General features: G+C 39.3%; 1 protein-coding gene across 7 annotated transcripts in view; it reads left to right on the forward strand.

Annotated features, from left to right (window-relative positions):
* Nucleotides 1-16,664, forward strand: part of LOC118406861 (transportin-3-like) — a 37,650-nt gene extending 20,986 nt beyond the window's left edge. For 2 of the 7 annotated variants that reach the window (XM_035807217.1, XM_035807222.1), the window contains exons 16-27: nt 73-233; nt 1,298-1,489; nt 2,324-2,415; nt 2,670-2,752; nt 3,365-3,440; nt 4,277-4,417; nt 5,833-5,949; nt 6,346-6,437; nt 8,216-8,372; nt 9,448-9,615; nt 10,812-10,924; nt 12,764-16,664. In XM_035807217.1, the coding sequence (XP_035663110.1) occupies nt 73-233; nt 1,298-1,489; nt 2,324-2,415; nt 2,670-2,752; nt 3,365-3,440; nt 4,277-4,417; nt 5,833-5,949; nt 6,346-6,437; nt 8,216-8,372; nt 9,448-9,615; nt 10,812-10,924; nt 12,764-12,824 (1,453 nt within the window). In that variant the 3' untranslated portion in view covers nt 12,825-16,664. Of the gene's footprint in view, nt 1-72; nt 234-1,297; nt 1,490-2,323; nt 2,416-2,669; nt 2,753-3,364; nt 3,441-4,276; nt 4,418-4,489; nt 4,560-5,832; nt 5,950-6,345; nt 6,438-8,215; nt 8,373-9,447; nt 9,616-10,811; nt 10,925-12,763 lie in introns of all 7 variants that reach the window. The other 5 variants (XM_035807218.1, XM_035807219.1, XM_035807224.1 and 2 more) reach the window with 5 other exon arrangements.
* Nucleotides 16,665-18,599: the final 1,935 nt, after the last annotated feature.

Below are 18,599 nucleotides of genomic sequence, written 5' to 3' on the forward strand. Positions count from 1 at the left end.
ATAACAATTCGCCACTCAGAATATTGAACAATCAATAGTAATAATCATTATTGGACTCGCCCCTCCCCACAGTTTTTGTGTTCCTTCCCCCAGTGATGAGAGCGAGGTGGTGCCCCAGGTGCTGCAGGCCGTGCTAAACCTGCCCCAGGACGCCCACATCGCTGTACGCTACACGGGCACGCAGCTGGTCGGGGAACTCTGCGAGTGGATAGACAGACATCCCGACACTTTAGGTAAGAACATTTCTTTCAGACAGTGTGTCGCCAATGGCCTATAGAATATACCTTTTGGAGGCTGTGCTAAACTGGGTTGAGGTTTCCACTCCTGTGGGTGTGGCTTCTAACCAGCTGTTCAGAGAACTAGCTTTACCTAAAAGAGAGAGAGAGAGAGAGAGAACTGGTTTATTTATTTAAACACACACAAAGTCATGTACAAGATGGTAGTCCGAAGACTAATTTGCCTCGTACAAAGTACAAAAGAGAGTTTAATTGAAAGCCCTGCTCACATCGCTGTACGCGGGCACACAGCTGGTCGGGGAACTCTGCGAGTGGATTGACAGACATCCCGACACTTTAGGTAAGGTCTAAGGACAGTCTCCTAGGCTCAGGCTTTTAGCTAGGATTTTATTATAGGGGTCCAAATTCCTTAGCGACTTGTAACTCTCTACAGGCCCAAGTACATTTGTATTGTAAGGGTCTGGCATTCTAAGGTATCCTGAAGGGCAAAATTACTGTCAGAGACTGTGATCAAAAGTGACCTAGTAGCATCCCTGGTCAGTCAGAATTTCATACTTATCTGAGTGCTCCCCAGTGCAAGGGCCTCTGCAGGGTGTCTATCTCCAATTTCTTAGTACTTCAAGAACAGTGTACCTCATATGGATGCGTGGACGCTTGCCTGCCTAAATATGTATCTTGGAGTGGCAGTGCCAAACTGGGCTGAGGTTTCCATTGTTGTGGGAGTGGCTTCTAACTAGTTGTCACTCATTCAGAGAATCAAAGTTACCTATTATATATAAAGAAATTTAAAACATTTTAGATGTTGAGGAAGGGACGGCATGGCAGTTTTTTTATCAGTGATAGGGGGAAGCACATAATTATGCAAAGTGTAGGATCTTAAACAAATTCTGTCCTGCCTTTTTAAACACATTTTATTACTTAATTTTTGCTTAGCCTTTTTTATTACAGTACCAAAAGCAGAAAGTGGCAAGTCTTAAAAAAGTATTGATTTACGAACGTTTCTTCCCCAGATTCGCCTTCTGACTTAAAAAAATATTGATTTCCGAACGTTTCTTCCCCAGATTCCGTGCTGAACTTCCTGCTGGCAGGTCTTCAGCACCCGAAGCTGGGCTCGGTGTCTGCCACATCCCTACAGAATATCTGTGCGGCGTGTCGGGAACAGATGGCCAGACACTTCAAGGGACTGCTGCAGATTGTCGAGGCTCTGGACAACCTGCACATCTCCAATGAGGCTGCAGTAGGACTGCTGAAAGGTAAACACATGCATGCAGGGTTGGACAAGTCCACTAGTCCGATAGTCCCGGGCAAGTGAAAGTGCATTTTCTACTCTACTTGCCCGATCAGGCAAGTAAGATTTTTCCATTGAGTGAGATTTTGATAATAGTGGCTTTTCACAGTCATTGCATCAAGCATTGGTCAACACAGAAACATAGAGCCAGTAATAAAAGAATTCCATTGCTGGAAGTGAGAATACATTAGAAAAGTGTCAGACACTTCAAGGGCCTGCTGCAGATTGTCGAGGCTCTGGACAACCTGCACATCTCTAACGAGGCTGCAGTGGGACTACTGAAAGGTAAACACTGAGTAGGCTGATTCTGACAGTGACTGTCCCTGAAAGGTTAACACTGAAAAGACTGGTCAATGAAGGTTAGACATCCAGACAAGCTACTGGATATGATTTGTGAAACGGTCAGATGTTTCAGACACCTGTCTGATCTAATGGTAGTGTGCATGCCCATCAAATGTTTAAATTATTATGAATGTGTGATGGAGTCGGTCAAGACTATGGCAAGTATGGGATCTGTCTATTTTGAGAAGTGATAGAGAATTACTGTTTGCAGCAAGTTTTTAAGCCTCTAGTCATAACACTATTATGTATATAGTTAACTGTGAACAGTGATCTCTTTGATATTTGAAGCATTAAAAAACAAAATGGAATTTGAAACAAATTTTAGAGTCTTCCTATACTGAACTGTGAATTCAAACTGATGTCTTTGAGTTGTGAAGTGATAGAATGAAAAATGCATTGATGTGACTTGTAGGTTTGACTGTAGTCACATATAAAAGCAAACTCTTGCACATTGCAGGTATATCCTTGATTTTGACAAAGATGCCCCATGACCAGCTAGCTGTTGGACTACGAGCACTGTGCCAAATACAGGCAGACAGATTGTCACAGGTAAGGAAATACTCTTGTGTAGGAAGCATAAACTGACTGGATTTGATGCAACATTTGAAACAGTGCCCTCTGCTGATTATCTACAGTACTGCAACAGCATTATAAGTCTTTTGGGAGGTTGGATTAAGTTAATGACATAAGTGACATTTTGAAGAGACATGTATGCTATGTTTGCGAGCAGATATTTCGAAGGATCTAGTTTACCTTCGCTTTTTCAAATGTTAATGAATATAAAATATATTCTTTTTTACCAGCTGATTGTCCAGAATGAGTCAGTAAAGGAAGGCACAAGAACAGATCCCACCATTTTCTTGGACAGACTAGCTTCCATATTCAGGTAAGCTTTTATGCAAAACACATTTACAGTACCAAGTTAGATATGATACCTTTCCTACTTTTGCACCTGTAACATTCGTTGAAATGGAAGTCCCTCTTTTTGGTTTGCAACTTTTAAAGTGATTTTTATAAGTATTTAAATGAATTTTTAAAAATCTGACTTTCCATTAAAACATTTTGTAGTTTAAAAGATCAAGTTAGCTTATTGCAAAAGTGCATGTTTCTGAAGCTTTTTTTTTGCTTGTTCCACCGATAACCTTTAACATAATAATTCTTGTGATGTGAAAACACAGAATATTTGTGGTCAAAATGTGCCCATTTTTAAGTTTATGATATTCAATCATAGTTCTGTGCAATTTCTCTGTTTTTTATGTAGAATGCCATTTGCAGTGTAATTTTGCTGTCGTTCAAATACTGTAACATATACTTGTAGAATGCATTTTGTTGAAAGTTGATAAAGTAAATCTACATTCATGATATTGCATGTGTTTGTATTTCAAATTATATTATTGTTTTCCAAGTGTGCCTCTAATTTCCAACCTCATGTAACACGACTAACTTTTGCCTCTTCCATTTTTCCCTGGTGTGATTCTACTGTCACATTATCCAAAAGTCTGTTCCAATACAGGCATACGGCCCCCGAAGTGCAAAATGGGCAGATCCATCCCTGTCAGCAAGTTGTGCAAGAGGTCAGTCCACTTTTTTCCAGAGGGGTGTTGGAGGAAAAATTTAACATTTGTAAAGAAATAAAGTGTGTTGTGATGTATCTTTTAAGCTACAAAATAGCTTGTGATGTATTTTTACAATGTATGTGTTCATGTCACTTCTGTTCATTGGTTTGGTGTAGGCCCAGATTTAAGTGTATAACTTAAACTTTATAACGCTGGTTCACCTTAGTCTGAGGGGGACCTATAACCGTTGTTTGCAAGAAAAAAGCGTATTTAGGGATATGAAGTTGATGGACGGTGGTTTCAAATCGGAACATTTTTGAAAATATTTCAAATTTGAAACCACAGTCCACAGACTCGATACTCCTAAATGTGCTGTTTTAAAGACAACGGATAAAGGTCACCCCACGGATAAAGGTGAACTAGCGTTACATGTACTTGAGGATGGACCTTGTTACATTATGTGAATTGACAGCAGACAATGTATGAACTAGAATATCAATGAAAAATTATTATATGGTAAATTGTAACTGTGAACTTTCAATCTTTTACTCAATTCTTTCTTTCTTTCCTTCTAGCTGTTTTCCTTTTTAACCTATTTGCCTTTCTCTTCTTATATTTTTCCTGTCCTTTTTCTTTTCTCTTCCTATGACATTTTTCCGTCTTTCTATCCTTTTGTTGAATGGTCGCAACAAGGTATACATATTCCATGTATACCTTGTTGCGACCTGTACTGAACCCAGTGGGTATGTATGTACAATAAAGGTCTTCATTCATTCATTTAAGTGTCAATTTCTACCTTTCCTGCCTGACCTGGAAGCCTTCACTACCTAAAAGCCTTGTGTGTTTGTTGCTAGGTGTGGCCGGTCCTGTCGGATACGTGTAACAAGTACCAGGCTGACATCCGGATAGTGGAGCGTTGCTGCAGGTGTATCAGGTTTGCTGTGCGCTGTGTGGGGAAACAGTCAGCTGGGCTGCTACAGCCGCTGGTCACACAGGTGGGGTTCTCACTTCTAAGTGTGTGTGTGTGTGTGTGTGTGTGTTTGTGTGATAGTGGAGCGGTGCTGCAGGTGTATCAGGTTTGCTGTGCGCTGTGTGGGGAAACAGTCAGCTGGGCTGCTACAGCCGCTGGTCACACAGGTGGGGTTCTCACTTCTAAGTGTGTGTGTGTGTGTGTGTGTGTGTGTGTGTGTGTGTGTGTTTGTGTGTGTGTGATAGTGGAGCGGTGCTGCAGGTGTATTAGGTTTGCTGTGCGCTGTGTGGGGAAACAGTCAGCTGGGCTGCTACAGCCGCTGGTCACACAGGTGGGGTTCTCACTTCTAAGTGTGTGTGTGTGTGTGTGTGTGATAGTGGAGCGGTGCTGCAGGTGTATCAGGTTTGCTGTGCGCTGTGTGGGGAAGCAGTCAGCTGGGCTGCTACAGCCGCTGGTCACACAGGTGGGGTTCAGTTCTGGCTTCAATCTGTGTCGGTAGAAGTCATTCTAGATCAATGTGTACAATGTACTGTGTATGATGTGTACAAAGTACAATTAACTGTAACTTTCAAATAAAATTGGACTTAGTAGTCTTTGTCAAGGAATGAGCAATCCATTGCTATGATGTCACGTTTTGCAGATGGAATCAGCAGAATAAGAGAAGCCATGACATTATCCTACCTCTCTTCAGAACTTGAATCTGGAATATCATTGCTAACATCAAAATTTTGATCAAGTAGCACTACATTCAAAGATTTTGTCTAAGAGTTATAAATATCCTTGTACGCTGATTCACCCTCACTCAAAAATTAGGTGCACATCTCCAATTTTGTATTGTGTAACACACCCAGTATTTCATTACAAACCCTGCCTTATGCCTGTGTGTTTCCTTATCCGAATGTTATTTGGCCTCAAATTGTAATTTTTATTGCAAAAGAACTTTCTCACTGACAGCAGGTCATTCCTTCGTTTGTTTTTGCCTGTGCATACAATGCTTTGGAACATGTTACTTTTATATGTTTCTGTATGTTCTCACACCTGTGCATTGTTCTCTCTTGTCTTTTGTTTTCATCTGTCTATTTTGTTTTACCCTATTGTTTTCACCTGTCTGTTTTTCTGACCTGTGTCTAATGTTCTAACCTGTCCAGATCATTCTTTTCTACCTTTTCTCAGTGCACACAATGCTTTGGGACTTTGGAATATGTCTATTATGCGCATTTATGGTTTCCCCCACCTTTTACCCAGGGTTGTTTTCACCTGTTATAGTTTTCATCTGAGTGTCTATTTTGTCTAACCCTACTGTTTTCACCTGTCTATTGTTTTCATCTTTTTATTTTGCTTTACCCTATTGTTTCCACCTGTCTATTCAGCATTGTATTCACCTGTCTATTGTTTTCACCTTTCTATTGTTGTGACCTGTCCATTGTTCCACCTGCCCAGATGGTGAATGTGTACCAGACGCACCAGCACTCCTGTTTCCTGTACCTGGGGAGTATACTGGTGGATGAGTACGGCATGGAGGAGGGGTGCAGAACTGGACTTCTAGACATGCTTAAGGTTGGATATGAGTCAGAACTTTCTACAAGAAAACTGCATCTTATATTTGATTGAATGATAACATTTATTTGCAAAATCATGCCAGTAGGCTAATTGTATGAAGTTATTAAGAGTAAAGTAAATGAGAACTTAACACTAATGTCCAATCAACTGTAAGATGCATCTATTATTGGATTTGACTTTTAAAAATTCATATGTGACAGTTAGGCAATGCTCTGTATCGATATAGCCGGTATAACTGCCCTGCAGTGTAATACAGCTTTGTTGATTTGATTATGGGGAGGGCATTTTAAAAAAAGTTTTCAACAATACAAAGAGGCTGCAAAATGAGAAAATACATGCTGTTGACTGCCACAAAATATTGTAACTTTGTAAAACTCATCTTTGTTTTTTCAGGCTTTTTGTGGTCCGACTTTCCAGCTGCTGAAGACAGGAGGGCTGCGAAACCATCCCGATACTATCGACGATCTCTTTAGGTTATGTGCCAGGTATGTTGTAATATACCGGTATGTCCTTTAGCACATTGTATATACTGTAAGTGCATTTAAGTTCGCAGGGATTTAATTTCGCGGTTGCAGGAAAAAGGACTTTTCGCCGTGGTTTTAAGTTCGCGGTAGCATCATGGACTGTAGTCTCTTACTGCCACGGAAAAATGTTCGCGGTGATTTTAAGTTCGCGGTAAAGCGGCCACCGCAAAAAAATGCGAACATTAAACCACCGTGAAAGTTTCTGCATTTACAGTAACCCCTTAGCCTCTTCCCAAACACATTTCACGTAATAGACAATTCATTATGAATAAGACCAAATGTAGATGTAATTATGTGTGTTTCATTTCATCTGTCAATTGTTCCTGTGTGGCAGCAGTAATTTTCATCAGAAACTAATTAGTGTTCCCTTTGTAACTATATGTCATGATTGAAGCTTGTTGGTTGATATATATTACCTCTCTGCTTCATTGTCTGTACTGATGATTACACATGCATCTTTGTGGCATCTATGCAAGGTTCTGTCCAACTTCATATTTTTTCTGCAATGATCACAGCCTGTCATAATTGGATCTAATTTTGATACTTTCAAGGTCCTAACAGGCAAATTCTGTCTGTGAAGATGATGGAATGGCCAGAGTTTTTGTCCGAAATTTGAAGCTGGGCAGAACCATGCATATGTCTACTGCAAATTGTTGAGACATCGATTTTTGTGATGAAATTTACGCAGGGTTTGACAAGTTCAATAGCCTGACCATGGAAATGCTGTTTCATTGGCCAGCGCCACTTGCAATTGCCCAATCAAGTTATAGTCATTTTTTTTTTCAAATCATCGGCCATCTAGATTGGCAGGCTGTGCAATTATCAGTTCAAAATTCATTTCTTGATTGAAATATGGCAGGAAATAGGTGACTGTTTTAAAGTCAGACACAGGCCAGTGAAAAGTTGGATTGTGAAAAATGCAGATTGCAGAAATGACCACCTTCTGGCCCTATCACTGGCCCATACAGGGTTCTCGCTAGTGCATTTTTAGTGTAACTGGCCACTACGCTATAATTTGCGACCACCATGCTAAATTTAGGACCACTACACTAATTTCAACTAGCGTAGTGGTTCTTTGCTTTCATTTACTTGTTGAAAAATGTCTAATCAAATATGAAAATGATTATATGACCCTCCAGACTGGCCAAAAAGTCCTTCAAATTACATGTGATGTTAACAGAGTTACAGTAAGTCCCCACATGCCAGTCACAGGTACCCTACATCAAGTCAAACTCCATGGAAGGGCAAAGAACCCCCTTCAAATCATCACCCTACCTTGTCATTACCATTACTCTAAAATAAAAGCCTGGTTAGAACCCTGCCATATCATTGGCCCTTTCAAGACGGCAAAATAAAATCCTGGCTAGAACCCTTCCATATCGTTGGCCCTTTCAAGATGGCAAAATAAAATCCTGGCTAGAACCCTGCCATATCATTGGTCCTTTCAAGATGGCAAAATAAAATCCTGGCTAGAACCCTTCCATATCGTTGGCCCTTTCAAGATGGCAAAATAAAATCCTGGCTAGAACCCTGCCATATCATTGGTCCTTTCAAGATGGCAAAATAAAATCCTGGCTAGAACCCTGCCATATCATTGGTCCTTTCAAGATGGCAAAATAAAATCCTGGCTAGAACCCTGCCATATCATTGGCCCTTTCAAGACGGCACATTTTTCCGAACTTGTCGAACCCTCGCGAATGATCCACGGATCCTGATCTCTCGGTGATCCCCACCACCAGATTTGTGCAGCGCTGCCCCCTAGTGATTCTCCATAGTGAAATGATTGATGCAATCCTGGAATGCGCGATGGCCGCGTCGACACTGGACCATAGAGATGCCAATGCCTCGGTCATGAAGTTCCTAAGAGACTTGGTGCACACCGCTATAGCCAATGATGTGAGTAGAGTAGGACCTGATTCATGATAATCTTGTACACAATACGAGCGATCGCGATGATGTCACGGTGACGCAGTGGTAGGCAAAAAGCAGGTGTTTGGCAAAATATTGATTTACATATCAACCAGTAATTTAATCTGCTAATTTGAATATCAATTTTTATCCAATCTATTGTCCTTGTAGACACCAGCCGTCAAATACCCCGGATATAAACAACAACAGCGATCGCTCGTATAGAAGCATTTTCACATGGCATCATCACTGTGTCAGCTGCCAATTTGGTGTCCCTATTTGCATTCCAGTGAATCTATGCTCTGTAGTGTTAAAAGAGACTTGGTGCACACCGCTATAGCCAATGATGTGAGTAGAGTAGGACCTGATTCATGATAATCTTGTACACAATACATGTAGAAGCATTTTCACATGGCATCATCAATGTGTTGGCTACCATGTTGGTGTCCCTATTTGCATTCCAGCAAATCTATGCTCAAATGTTCAAAGATCATCTGGCCCACTCAGATCACCACTTCTCAATGTCTATGTACAGTTAAAGAGTACGAAAAAACTGATGCAGTATATGCTTCAGCCACAGCTCATTGATATGCAAATAAGGACACCAATATGAAAGTCTGCTCCTGTCTGCTTCATTTCTATGGAAAAAGAGTTGCTTTATTCACCAATCCTTTAGAAATGCTCACTTTGATCTACATCATCAAGCTTCAAAATAATGTAATTTATGATCTAAACATTCTAATAAAAGTTTTACGAAAATCATAAAAGATTTTGTGACATTTCCTCAGCTTAAAATTTTTACATACATGTACTTGTATCCCTACACGGCACATTTTCAAGAACAAGTAATTGAAAAGAAATAATTGCTTTCCAAATATTAGCTCATCATGGTGTGACGGGTCGTCCAGTGTAATATAACCAGCTACTGCTGTGCTGCGTGCCTGCAAAGCTGGTGTGTTACACCGAACGGTGGTTATACTGGCTATAAAGCTACAGATACAGATCATCAAATATTCGCTAAAACTTGATGAAGATTGGTTTCCATGTCTGGTGGTTGTTTCAGTGCGACGATGATTACCAGGTGCGGAGAGACATGGTGGAGAAACTGATGGTTGTGCGCGGTCCGCAGTTGGTTCAGAGCCTCATGTCCGCCACCGTGTTCTACCTACCGTCCTACATGCTTCCTGACGTGGCCGACGTGGTCTTTGAACTCATGCGTTACAACAGGGCTGTAAGTCCCAACTTCATATTTTTTCTGCAATGATCACATCCTGTCATAATTTGATCTAATTTTGATATTTTCCATGTCCTAACAGGCAAATTCTGTCTGTGAAGATGATGGAATGGCCAGAATTTTGAAGCTGGGCAGAACCTTGCGTATGTCTACTGCAAATTGTTTAGACATCGATTTTTGTGATGAAATTTACGCAGGGTTTGACAAGTTCAATAGCCTGACCATGGAAATGCTGTATCATTGGCCAGCGCCACTTGCAATTGCCTAATCAAGTTATAGTCATTTTTTGTGGCCGACGTTGTCTTTGAACTCATGCGTTACAACAGGGCTGTAAGTGGGAAATTAATAGTGCACATTCTGTTTAACTATACGCTAGATAATAATGTTTGTGGTTTCATCTGTGGTGAACTGGCTGAGTATATATGTTTGCTTGTTTTGTGTTGTTGCTTTTAAGCATAATTTGAGAAGCTTTTGCAGGATCTTGATATTTTATAAATGTTGAGGAGACGAAGGTCAAATTCGATAATGGGCCTCTTAGTGGCTTACCACAGTACTGCAGTGGAGCGTCAGAGTCTGATATTACATGTTCTGGATGTGCGATGGTTGTCATTTTGAACTGTGGAAACTAATCTCTCTATGTTTTCCCTTGGAAATGATGTCCAATGTTTAGCTGCTGCATGCTGAAAGTACTGAAGTTTTGCTAATACATAGATCAATGAGAAGCAAGAAAATAAATAATAGTAATTGTATGTCCTGGCATGCATCAAGGCGTCAAATGGACACACTGTACTAAAAATAACAAGAAATTAGACGCACTGAACACACTGAAGAGGCCCTTACACCTGGGAGTAGATCCTCTGACAAGCATGAAATTTTGATATAACAGGGATGCCACTACATGTAGGTCACAGTTGATGACTGTGACCTCATTGACAGCAATACCTCAGAATCCTCCATTTTAACTTAAGATTATCTTATTATCAGATTACTGACTTATCTCAAACCCCGAAGCATGGAATGTCAGTGCTCCCTGACCCTTCTACAATGTCTGTAGCATTCACTGAGTGGTAAATCTCTTTCACTAAGAAATTCGGACTCCCTATAATTAAATCCTAGCTAAAAGCCTGATGGCCTATATACACTATGTTTTAATTGAAGCTTTTTGATAAAATGGTATGTTGTTGTTGTTGCAGAGTTTCTGTGTGTGGCTGGAGCACGCTCTGAAGGGCCTTCCCACGGAGACCACCGGCGGTGCCATCAACGCCACTCACAAGCAACTCACAGATTTCCACAAACAAATCACAAGGTAATGTAAATGCATTTAGGCCTGCGGCTTTTAATTTTGCAATAGTGGCAAAGTGGAGTTTTCGTGGTGGTTTTAAGTTCACGGTAGTGCCAATTACACTGTAGTCACATACTGTAATGGAAAAATGGTTTTAAGTTCATGGTAAGACTGTCTCGCGAAAACTGCAAAGATATATTAAAGCACCGTTAACATTTCTGCGTTTACAGCATGCTGTCCAAGACGTGTTGGTGATCAATATTTCTTGCCAAATGAGTCAATGCCAACACTCTTAATTAGAAGAAAGAACCATGTAAGGAATACTGTATTTAACATTCGTTCTAACAGCCAATCGAAAGGATCTGCAGAACCTTTCCTGTCACTTGTACATGTTACATTCATGGACATAGATGTAGTATTACATGACTGGATACATGTACATGCATGACTACATACATGTACATACATGGCTACAAACATACATGTACATGTAGGGCTAAATACACGTACATGCACATAGTACATACTTCGTACATGTACAGGACTTCATACATTTTTTCACACATGACTATTCAAAGAATGTTTTCTGCCACATTTGTAAGTCTTGCCAAACAAATTCTGTGACAGGGCCTTGACAGATTGCAATTACTTTGTTCCATGATGATTACCAACGACAGGATGTCTGGGATGAAATTACAGTTCCTTTCATTTTACTGTAGAGGGTCCATATACTGTAAATACATTTCAGTTCGCGGGGATTTAATTTCGCGGTAGCCGTTAAAAGGACTTTTCGCTGTGGTTTTAGTTTCGCGGTAACACCATAGACTGCAGTCTAATACCATAATAGAAAAATGTTCGCGGTGGTTTTAAGTTCGCTGTAAAGTGGTCACCGCAAAAACCACGAACATTAATCCACCGCGAACATTTCTGCATTTACAGTACTTCATACACGTACAGGGCTTCATACATTTTTTCACACATGGCTACTCAAAGAATGTTTTCTGCCACATTTGTAAGTCTTGCCAAACAAACTCTGTGACAGGGCCTTGACAGATTGCAATTACTTTGTTCCATGATGATTACCAACAACAGGATATCTGGGATGAAATTACAGTTCCTTTCATTTGACTGTAGAGGGTCCAAATACTGTAAATACATTTCAGTTCGCAGGGATTTAATTTCGCGGTAGCCGTTAAAAGGACTTTTCGCTGTGGTTTTAGTTTCGCGGTATCACGATAGACTGCAGTCTAATACCATAATAAAAAAAATGTTCGCGGTGGTTTTAAGTTTGCGGTGAAAATCGCGAACATTAATCCACCGCAAAGATTTCTGCATTTACAGTATACCCTAGATTCTCTGAATTATCTCTAAGTGTTGTAGCAAATTGTGTCTGGCTTTTTGATCATGTTTCTTTTGATCATTCTGTTCTGATATTGGCAACAACAAAGATATATTTCAGAGTGTACATTTATATATAATGATATTTTGGAGCCAGAGACAAAATTTCATTTTAACGATCAAATGTGGCCTGAAGTTCTTCAAAGAGGAAGGAGGTAATTTGATATGAATGTTGGAATAAGATTTGGTACAATGTGAAAATTTCAACGTTCACATGAGATTTCCTCCTTTGAACAAATTCAGGCCATCTGTGATCAGTAAAAGTGAATTTTGTCATTTCTAAAAAATGTTATTGGTAAAATCAATAAAAGGGAGTACAGTGTCTTTGACAGAAATGCAACTCAAAATGAAATCTACTAAGCACATTTTCTGTGAAGATGTTGGCAGATACTGGTATTTTTTCAGAGTACCTCTATATATGACAAAAATTGCTATTTCTAATGATAATCCTGTTATTCTTTGCAGTGCTGAAGAGGTGAAGACAGTGTCGTCAGCACTGCGGGACTTCTCACGGCTCTACAGATGACATTGAACGCGTCACAAACGTCCGGAGGCGCAGGTCTGCGAACAAAGTCACAAGCTGCAAAACAAATTACATATTAAGGCATATCACTTTCCAAACTTTTTTTCAATCCTCCCTTTTTGCATAATTTTTTTGTCCTGAGATGCCTGTGTTTTCTGAAGCCACGGGCGAGACCATTACGTATAGGGGGGGTGTTACATCAAGTAACCTGATCTCATGAAAATGGGTCCCCAAGATTTGCTCTATAAAATGCTTAGAGCTGTAAAATACTTGCATGGGATCAGGATTTGTCCTGTTTTAACTTTGGTCTTGATTGAAATCTCCACTGTTCTATTTTGAAGATAACTTGGCTAATGAAAGGTAGGTACAATGTAATACGAGTGATAAGAAAGTTGCCCCGAACAACACAGCCATTCGTAAAATGCCTTAAAAGTTTTACCTAAAAGCTTGACTTTCAAGAGTTTTACCTACAACAACATGTACACAATGTTTTTACCACTGCACAAAGAAAACAGCCATAATCATATTTCTCTTGAGTTGTGAATTGAAACTTTGTATAAAAAAGAAGTTGCAAATTATTTTGAGAAGCGCATCTGGCTGGATGCTGACTTCTTCGGTTAATTGATCGTTAGCTTGTAAGTTACCTCTGTCAGCACAACACTAATGACAGCATTAGCAGCAAACAATTGACTTGTTTTGTACTGAAAGTGTCTATTGTATACTGATGTGTTAAAAGTTGTACGGTGACCATTTTCATATTTTGTACATCACATAATTTTTCAGCTAGATTAGTGTACGTAAGTTGACTGAGAAAACCATGACTGTGCTGATTATGACCTGGAATGCTCTGATTTTAGTCAAGTCAACTTAGATTCAAGGCAAATAACTGAAGCTAGCAGTAAACTTTTAAGTCACCAGCAACAAAATGTGTTGCACAGAAGACACAAAGTTTTGAAATAAGACAATAGCAAGTCTATCTTATAGAGAAATTTAACTTGATAATGTATTTGATCTGAGTCGGCTCCTTTTGACGAGCAATTGCCAAAATGATGTGATTTTGCTATGCAAAATGTCATTGACAAGTGTTGCTTTTGAGGATAGTTGGAAACTGAAGCAGCAAAGGATTGTTTGGGACCATTTTTATGGGAAATATGAGACAGAATTGTGGAGTCGGTGATTTTTCAGTTGCAAAAAGTTGCTTCAGAATGGATGAAAATAGTACATAGATGACGATGACATTTTACGGTTTCAAAAGAAAGTGGAGGAATTGAAAACAGTGGTCCACACTGTTTTCGTTTACTAAGTATAACTTTTGTTTTATTGGGCTGACATTGAAGAGGTAGGAAAATGTAAAAACATGTCCTTTGTTCTTAACCTGGCACCAAGGCTTCCTTGTATGAATATTTTATTGTGCCAACTTGACAAGCACAAAACCTGTTGCAATCTTAATTGTTCAAAATTTATGTAAATGTGAGTTTTCGTCTATGTTTCAATTGTGCAATAGCACAAAACTTTGTGTTTTTTAGTCTTGTGTAGCCGTATTCCTGTAGAATCTCTCTGTATCACTGTATAGACTTTGTGTATAATCCAAGCTCTTCCTTTGTCATTGTCTCTTAGCTATTTTGATAGTAATTGTGTTCTTTAAGAGTCGTTTTCGAGGAAAATGTGAGGAAGGGAAAACTTTGCAATACCATCTTTGCCACCCCTCCTGTATTTTGGTCTTATCCTATAATATGTTGTTCATTGTTTGCAACCCTAAGTTTGGACTGGCCTATCATGCCATAAAGGGGGTTTCCTTGGGGGAGATTGGAAGTAAAAAACAATGTCAGGTAACTTTGAACTTGAAGAGATGTCAGTGGTTAACATGCATTGTCTGTATCCACAATGAAGGCACTGACTGTTACCATGGTTTTAGATGCGAAAAATTAGATGGTCATAGGGAGCAACCATAGCCTGGGTACCATTCGGAAAGAAGTTCGCTCTGATTTTCATTATACACTATATACAGTTGCTTCTAGCTCAGACATTCATTATACAAATGTACACTATATATAATATATATTGCTTTTTTGCTGTTCCGCCTGTAATCCTTTACCATGTTAACTTCTGTAATCGTCCAAATTTTGGATGAGGGCTATGATTGGTCCCTATACATTTGCGAATTAAGGAATGGGTGCAAACTGTTTAAACAGGCATTCCAACACCCGAAAAAAGCCCTCCTACCCGTCTGCTTGTGGGAGGGCCTATTGTCATCAAATGAGCACTCTAGAACCCATGTCTTAATTCGCTCATTAACTGACGTTACCACCAAACGGTTTGAATGTGCAGGTCCTTAGACGGGTAGCAGAAGCGAACTACTACCCGGATGGTACCCAGGCAAGAGCAACCATACATTTGTAGCTATACATGTAAGTCAATGTTATGCCAGTATTTCTTTTAATGTATGTCTACGGCTTGGTGACTATGGCTACTGTTGATCTCTTCTCATTTTTGGCAAACCCCAGGTATTTGAGTTAGCATGGTCTGGTAATGTGATTTTTTTGTTGTTGTCATCATCCAATTTTAGCTTTTTTATTTCTGAGAACAAACAGGTTGGTTTTGAGCCCAGCTGTACTGTACTGTTGTAAAACGAGAGGCAATTGATGGTTTTCATGAGAACAGGTGACTAGAATCCAAAATGTCATGTAAAACATGAACTTGGGAGGGTAAAGTTACTAAAACTAGTTTGCATGAAATCAGAGACAAAATTCAATCCCACAGACTTTGTATTCCGCTCAATTCTTTTCGAGTGTATCCAGAAAATGCTTCTTAACATTGTACTTGGTTAGATAACTTTGGTTTCCTTGTTAAGACCAGATTCATGTAAGCACGAACTGGTGACCATACCCTTATCAGAACTATTTTACCAACTTTCACAGACAACATTGTGAGTTACAAATATTTGATATGCAAACATACTTTTAAACAGTGTTTTGTATGATGTCAAGGATTTTTATTGCCTGTAAGTTCTCGTGAAAGAATCAAGCTAGTGAATACATTTGTAAGTCAATGTAAGTCATCCTTTTTCTAAACATCATTTAAGTTAACAGTGCTAGGACTTAGAAATCGTCGTTTCTTTGAGTTGACCAATCGAAGACAAAGATAGCATACTGGGTTCTTAGTCACAGCCAGGCGATTTTATCTGATGTCGTTACAGAGGTGTTTGGACTGTCTTCTTTATTATGTTTTAATGAAGGAAGAGAAAGTCTTGGTTATGTAGCTAAGAACCTGTATATACTGATTTATTAGCCTAAGAAACATTTTATATAGTGGGTTCTTGGATTTTTTTATCTACCGGTTTTTCGAGACACATTCATTGGCTTTCTTAAGCTCATATGAAGGTAGCCGAAAGCATTGGTTATACAGCTAGGAACGATTTGTGTACCGAATGGAAAGATATTTACACTTATATACCATTGTTCTTAGCTTCCCAATCAATGGATTTCATCGATATCTGTCGGCTTTCGATAATCTTTCGTCTTCTTTCTTTAAAGCTTTGATGAAGACAGTCGGAATGCTGGGTTTTGTAGCTAAGAGTTCATTAAACATGTACATACATTGATTTAACAACCTAACGAAGAGGCGTTTTGTTTGAGAAAAGGATGACTTCTGGTACATCAAGGTAGACTGATAACTGCACGAAATCTAATCTTGAAGCTTGTCTTCAAGCATTTTTTCATAAAAGTATGCATTACGGATACTTTACACGTGCTTTAAGACTAGATGTCGTGTAGTGGTGCCGAAATGTTTTGTACAACTCAACTGTAAAGCTGGCTCAGATTAAACAACAGCTTTTACATTTCAGTTGAACCGCTTTTGTCATGATTGTTGAATCGTTTCGTCTTTCTTTAGTGACAGACAATATTTACTCTTCAAGCAGAGGTTGGGCTCCGAGTCCGACTTTTTCTTAGACGTTTTATCTGGCTTTCTATTTTGTACCACCTAAATGCCACAAAACATGAAGAAAACTGTACAAAATAGAAAGCCCGATGAAAACGTTAAAAAAAAAACAGCCGGAGCCTAACCTCTGCTTGTAGCGTAGCCTTTGTGTATTTTATCTTCATTTGTTAGTCTAATCCGTACCATTCATCACCACCCGTTTTTATGACATAAGACGCTATCCTGTAAAACGTCCAATATTTCACGCAGGCCCATAAATAATTCGTCTAATACGTCGGGAACGAAAAGTGTGAAATACAAGGCAACAAAACGAAACGTTATCAAAGTGTTGAGCATAATTTGTGTATGTTGCTTGATATTCTATCAATCTTTACTTCTTTTTTTTCCCGCAAACAGCCTAACTAATGGGGCAGGGTGTTGAAATGTGACTGAAAGTGAGTGAGTGTTAATGTAAGTTGAGTGAATGAGAGTGTAAGTGGGTGAGAACGAGTCCCCCAGATGAACTATGTTTTAATCGGAGTCCAAGGCCAAAATAAAACCAAAAAGGGCCCCAACAAACTTAATGTTGAAAATAACAATTTGTTTGGCTGAGTTAGCTTTGTAGTAAAGAAGACACATGGAACTGCGTATTCTCAATTGCACAGATGATTTTTATTAAAATTTTTGTTGTTAACACCCCATGGCAGAAAGACTAAAAAAACAAGAGTTCGTAGACCTCAGGCCTGCATGAAATGTATTGGGTTTCTGTAGACCTATTGTGTATTTTTGCCTTTTTGTCTGTGGTACGTGGTTGGAAAAATGAGCTTTTTACCGTGTTGGTTGTGCACCATGCAAAAGTCTGACTCTGAAATTCCATTTTCTGAATTTGTAAGTTTGGACATGGATGAACATTACTTATTTTGGATTTCTTAAGTATGTAACCAACCACAGTACTTTGAAGTTGTTGAGACGCTACCTTTTTTTGTCTCAGATGGCCCATGCACATGTAGTTACTCTGTCACATGATATACTAATATCTTCCTATTTCAATGTACTGACCTAATGCAGCTGCTAAGTCTCCTTGGTTTGTGTTCTTCCAATGATATTCATTAAAGATTTATTTCTGGGGTGTTATTCACTTGACATCGGAATGTTACTTGCATAATTTGACCAATGATACTTTTATCTGTAGTTCCATAGACATTAGACAATATGAATAGTGGTAGCCCCCATGCAGCAGCAACAGTTAGTCCCCAGGGTGGTATGATATTTTCATTCAATCCATCCAACCCAAACCTAAATCTCCTGTAGTATCTAAGCCAAATTCAACAGCATAATTTACTATGAAAAATGTCCTTGTCAATCCCATTTATAGATGGCAAGCTGCTGGCAATGGAAGCTTTGAAAAGTTCAGAAGCTGTTGTAGTCAGAGCAAACACCCAGCAAACATCCCCGCAAACCAATGAGCAGTTGCTTAGAAGGGGAATTTCATCATATATTTGCCGCGACAAAATGCAACAAACGATACTGAATTTAAAACAGAACAAAGCTAAGCCTCCACCACTTAACCCTGCCTGTACCATAGATTAAGCAGGCCCAAAAACCAAGCGAATATGACTAGCCCAAAACAACAAATTACAGTGTATACAGTATGGAAATGGCATTACCAAAGAAACAAAAAGAAACACAGGACAAATCATACACATACCTTTCTCTTATGCCCACACTCTATACAGTTCTCCTCCACATTAGAAAATTGCATCTTCTTCTGTTTAAGTTCAAGTTCAACCATGATTGCCAACAGGGTAAAGGAACTTGTACCGAAACTTAAAACTCAGTACTATACAGCTCTAGAAACAC

Source organism: Branchiostoma floridae, chromosome 19 (assembly GCF_000003815.2).
Source record: "Branchiostoma floridae strain S238N-H82 chromosome 19, Bfl_VNyyK, whole genome shotgun sequence".
NCBI classification, from domain to species: domain Eukaryota; kingdom Metazoa; phylum Chordata; class Leptocardii; order Amphioxiformes; family Branchiostomatidae; genus Branchiostoma; species Branchiostoma floridae.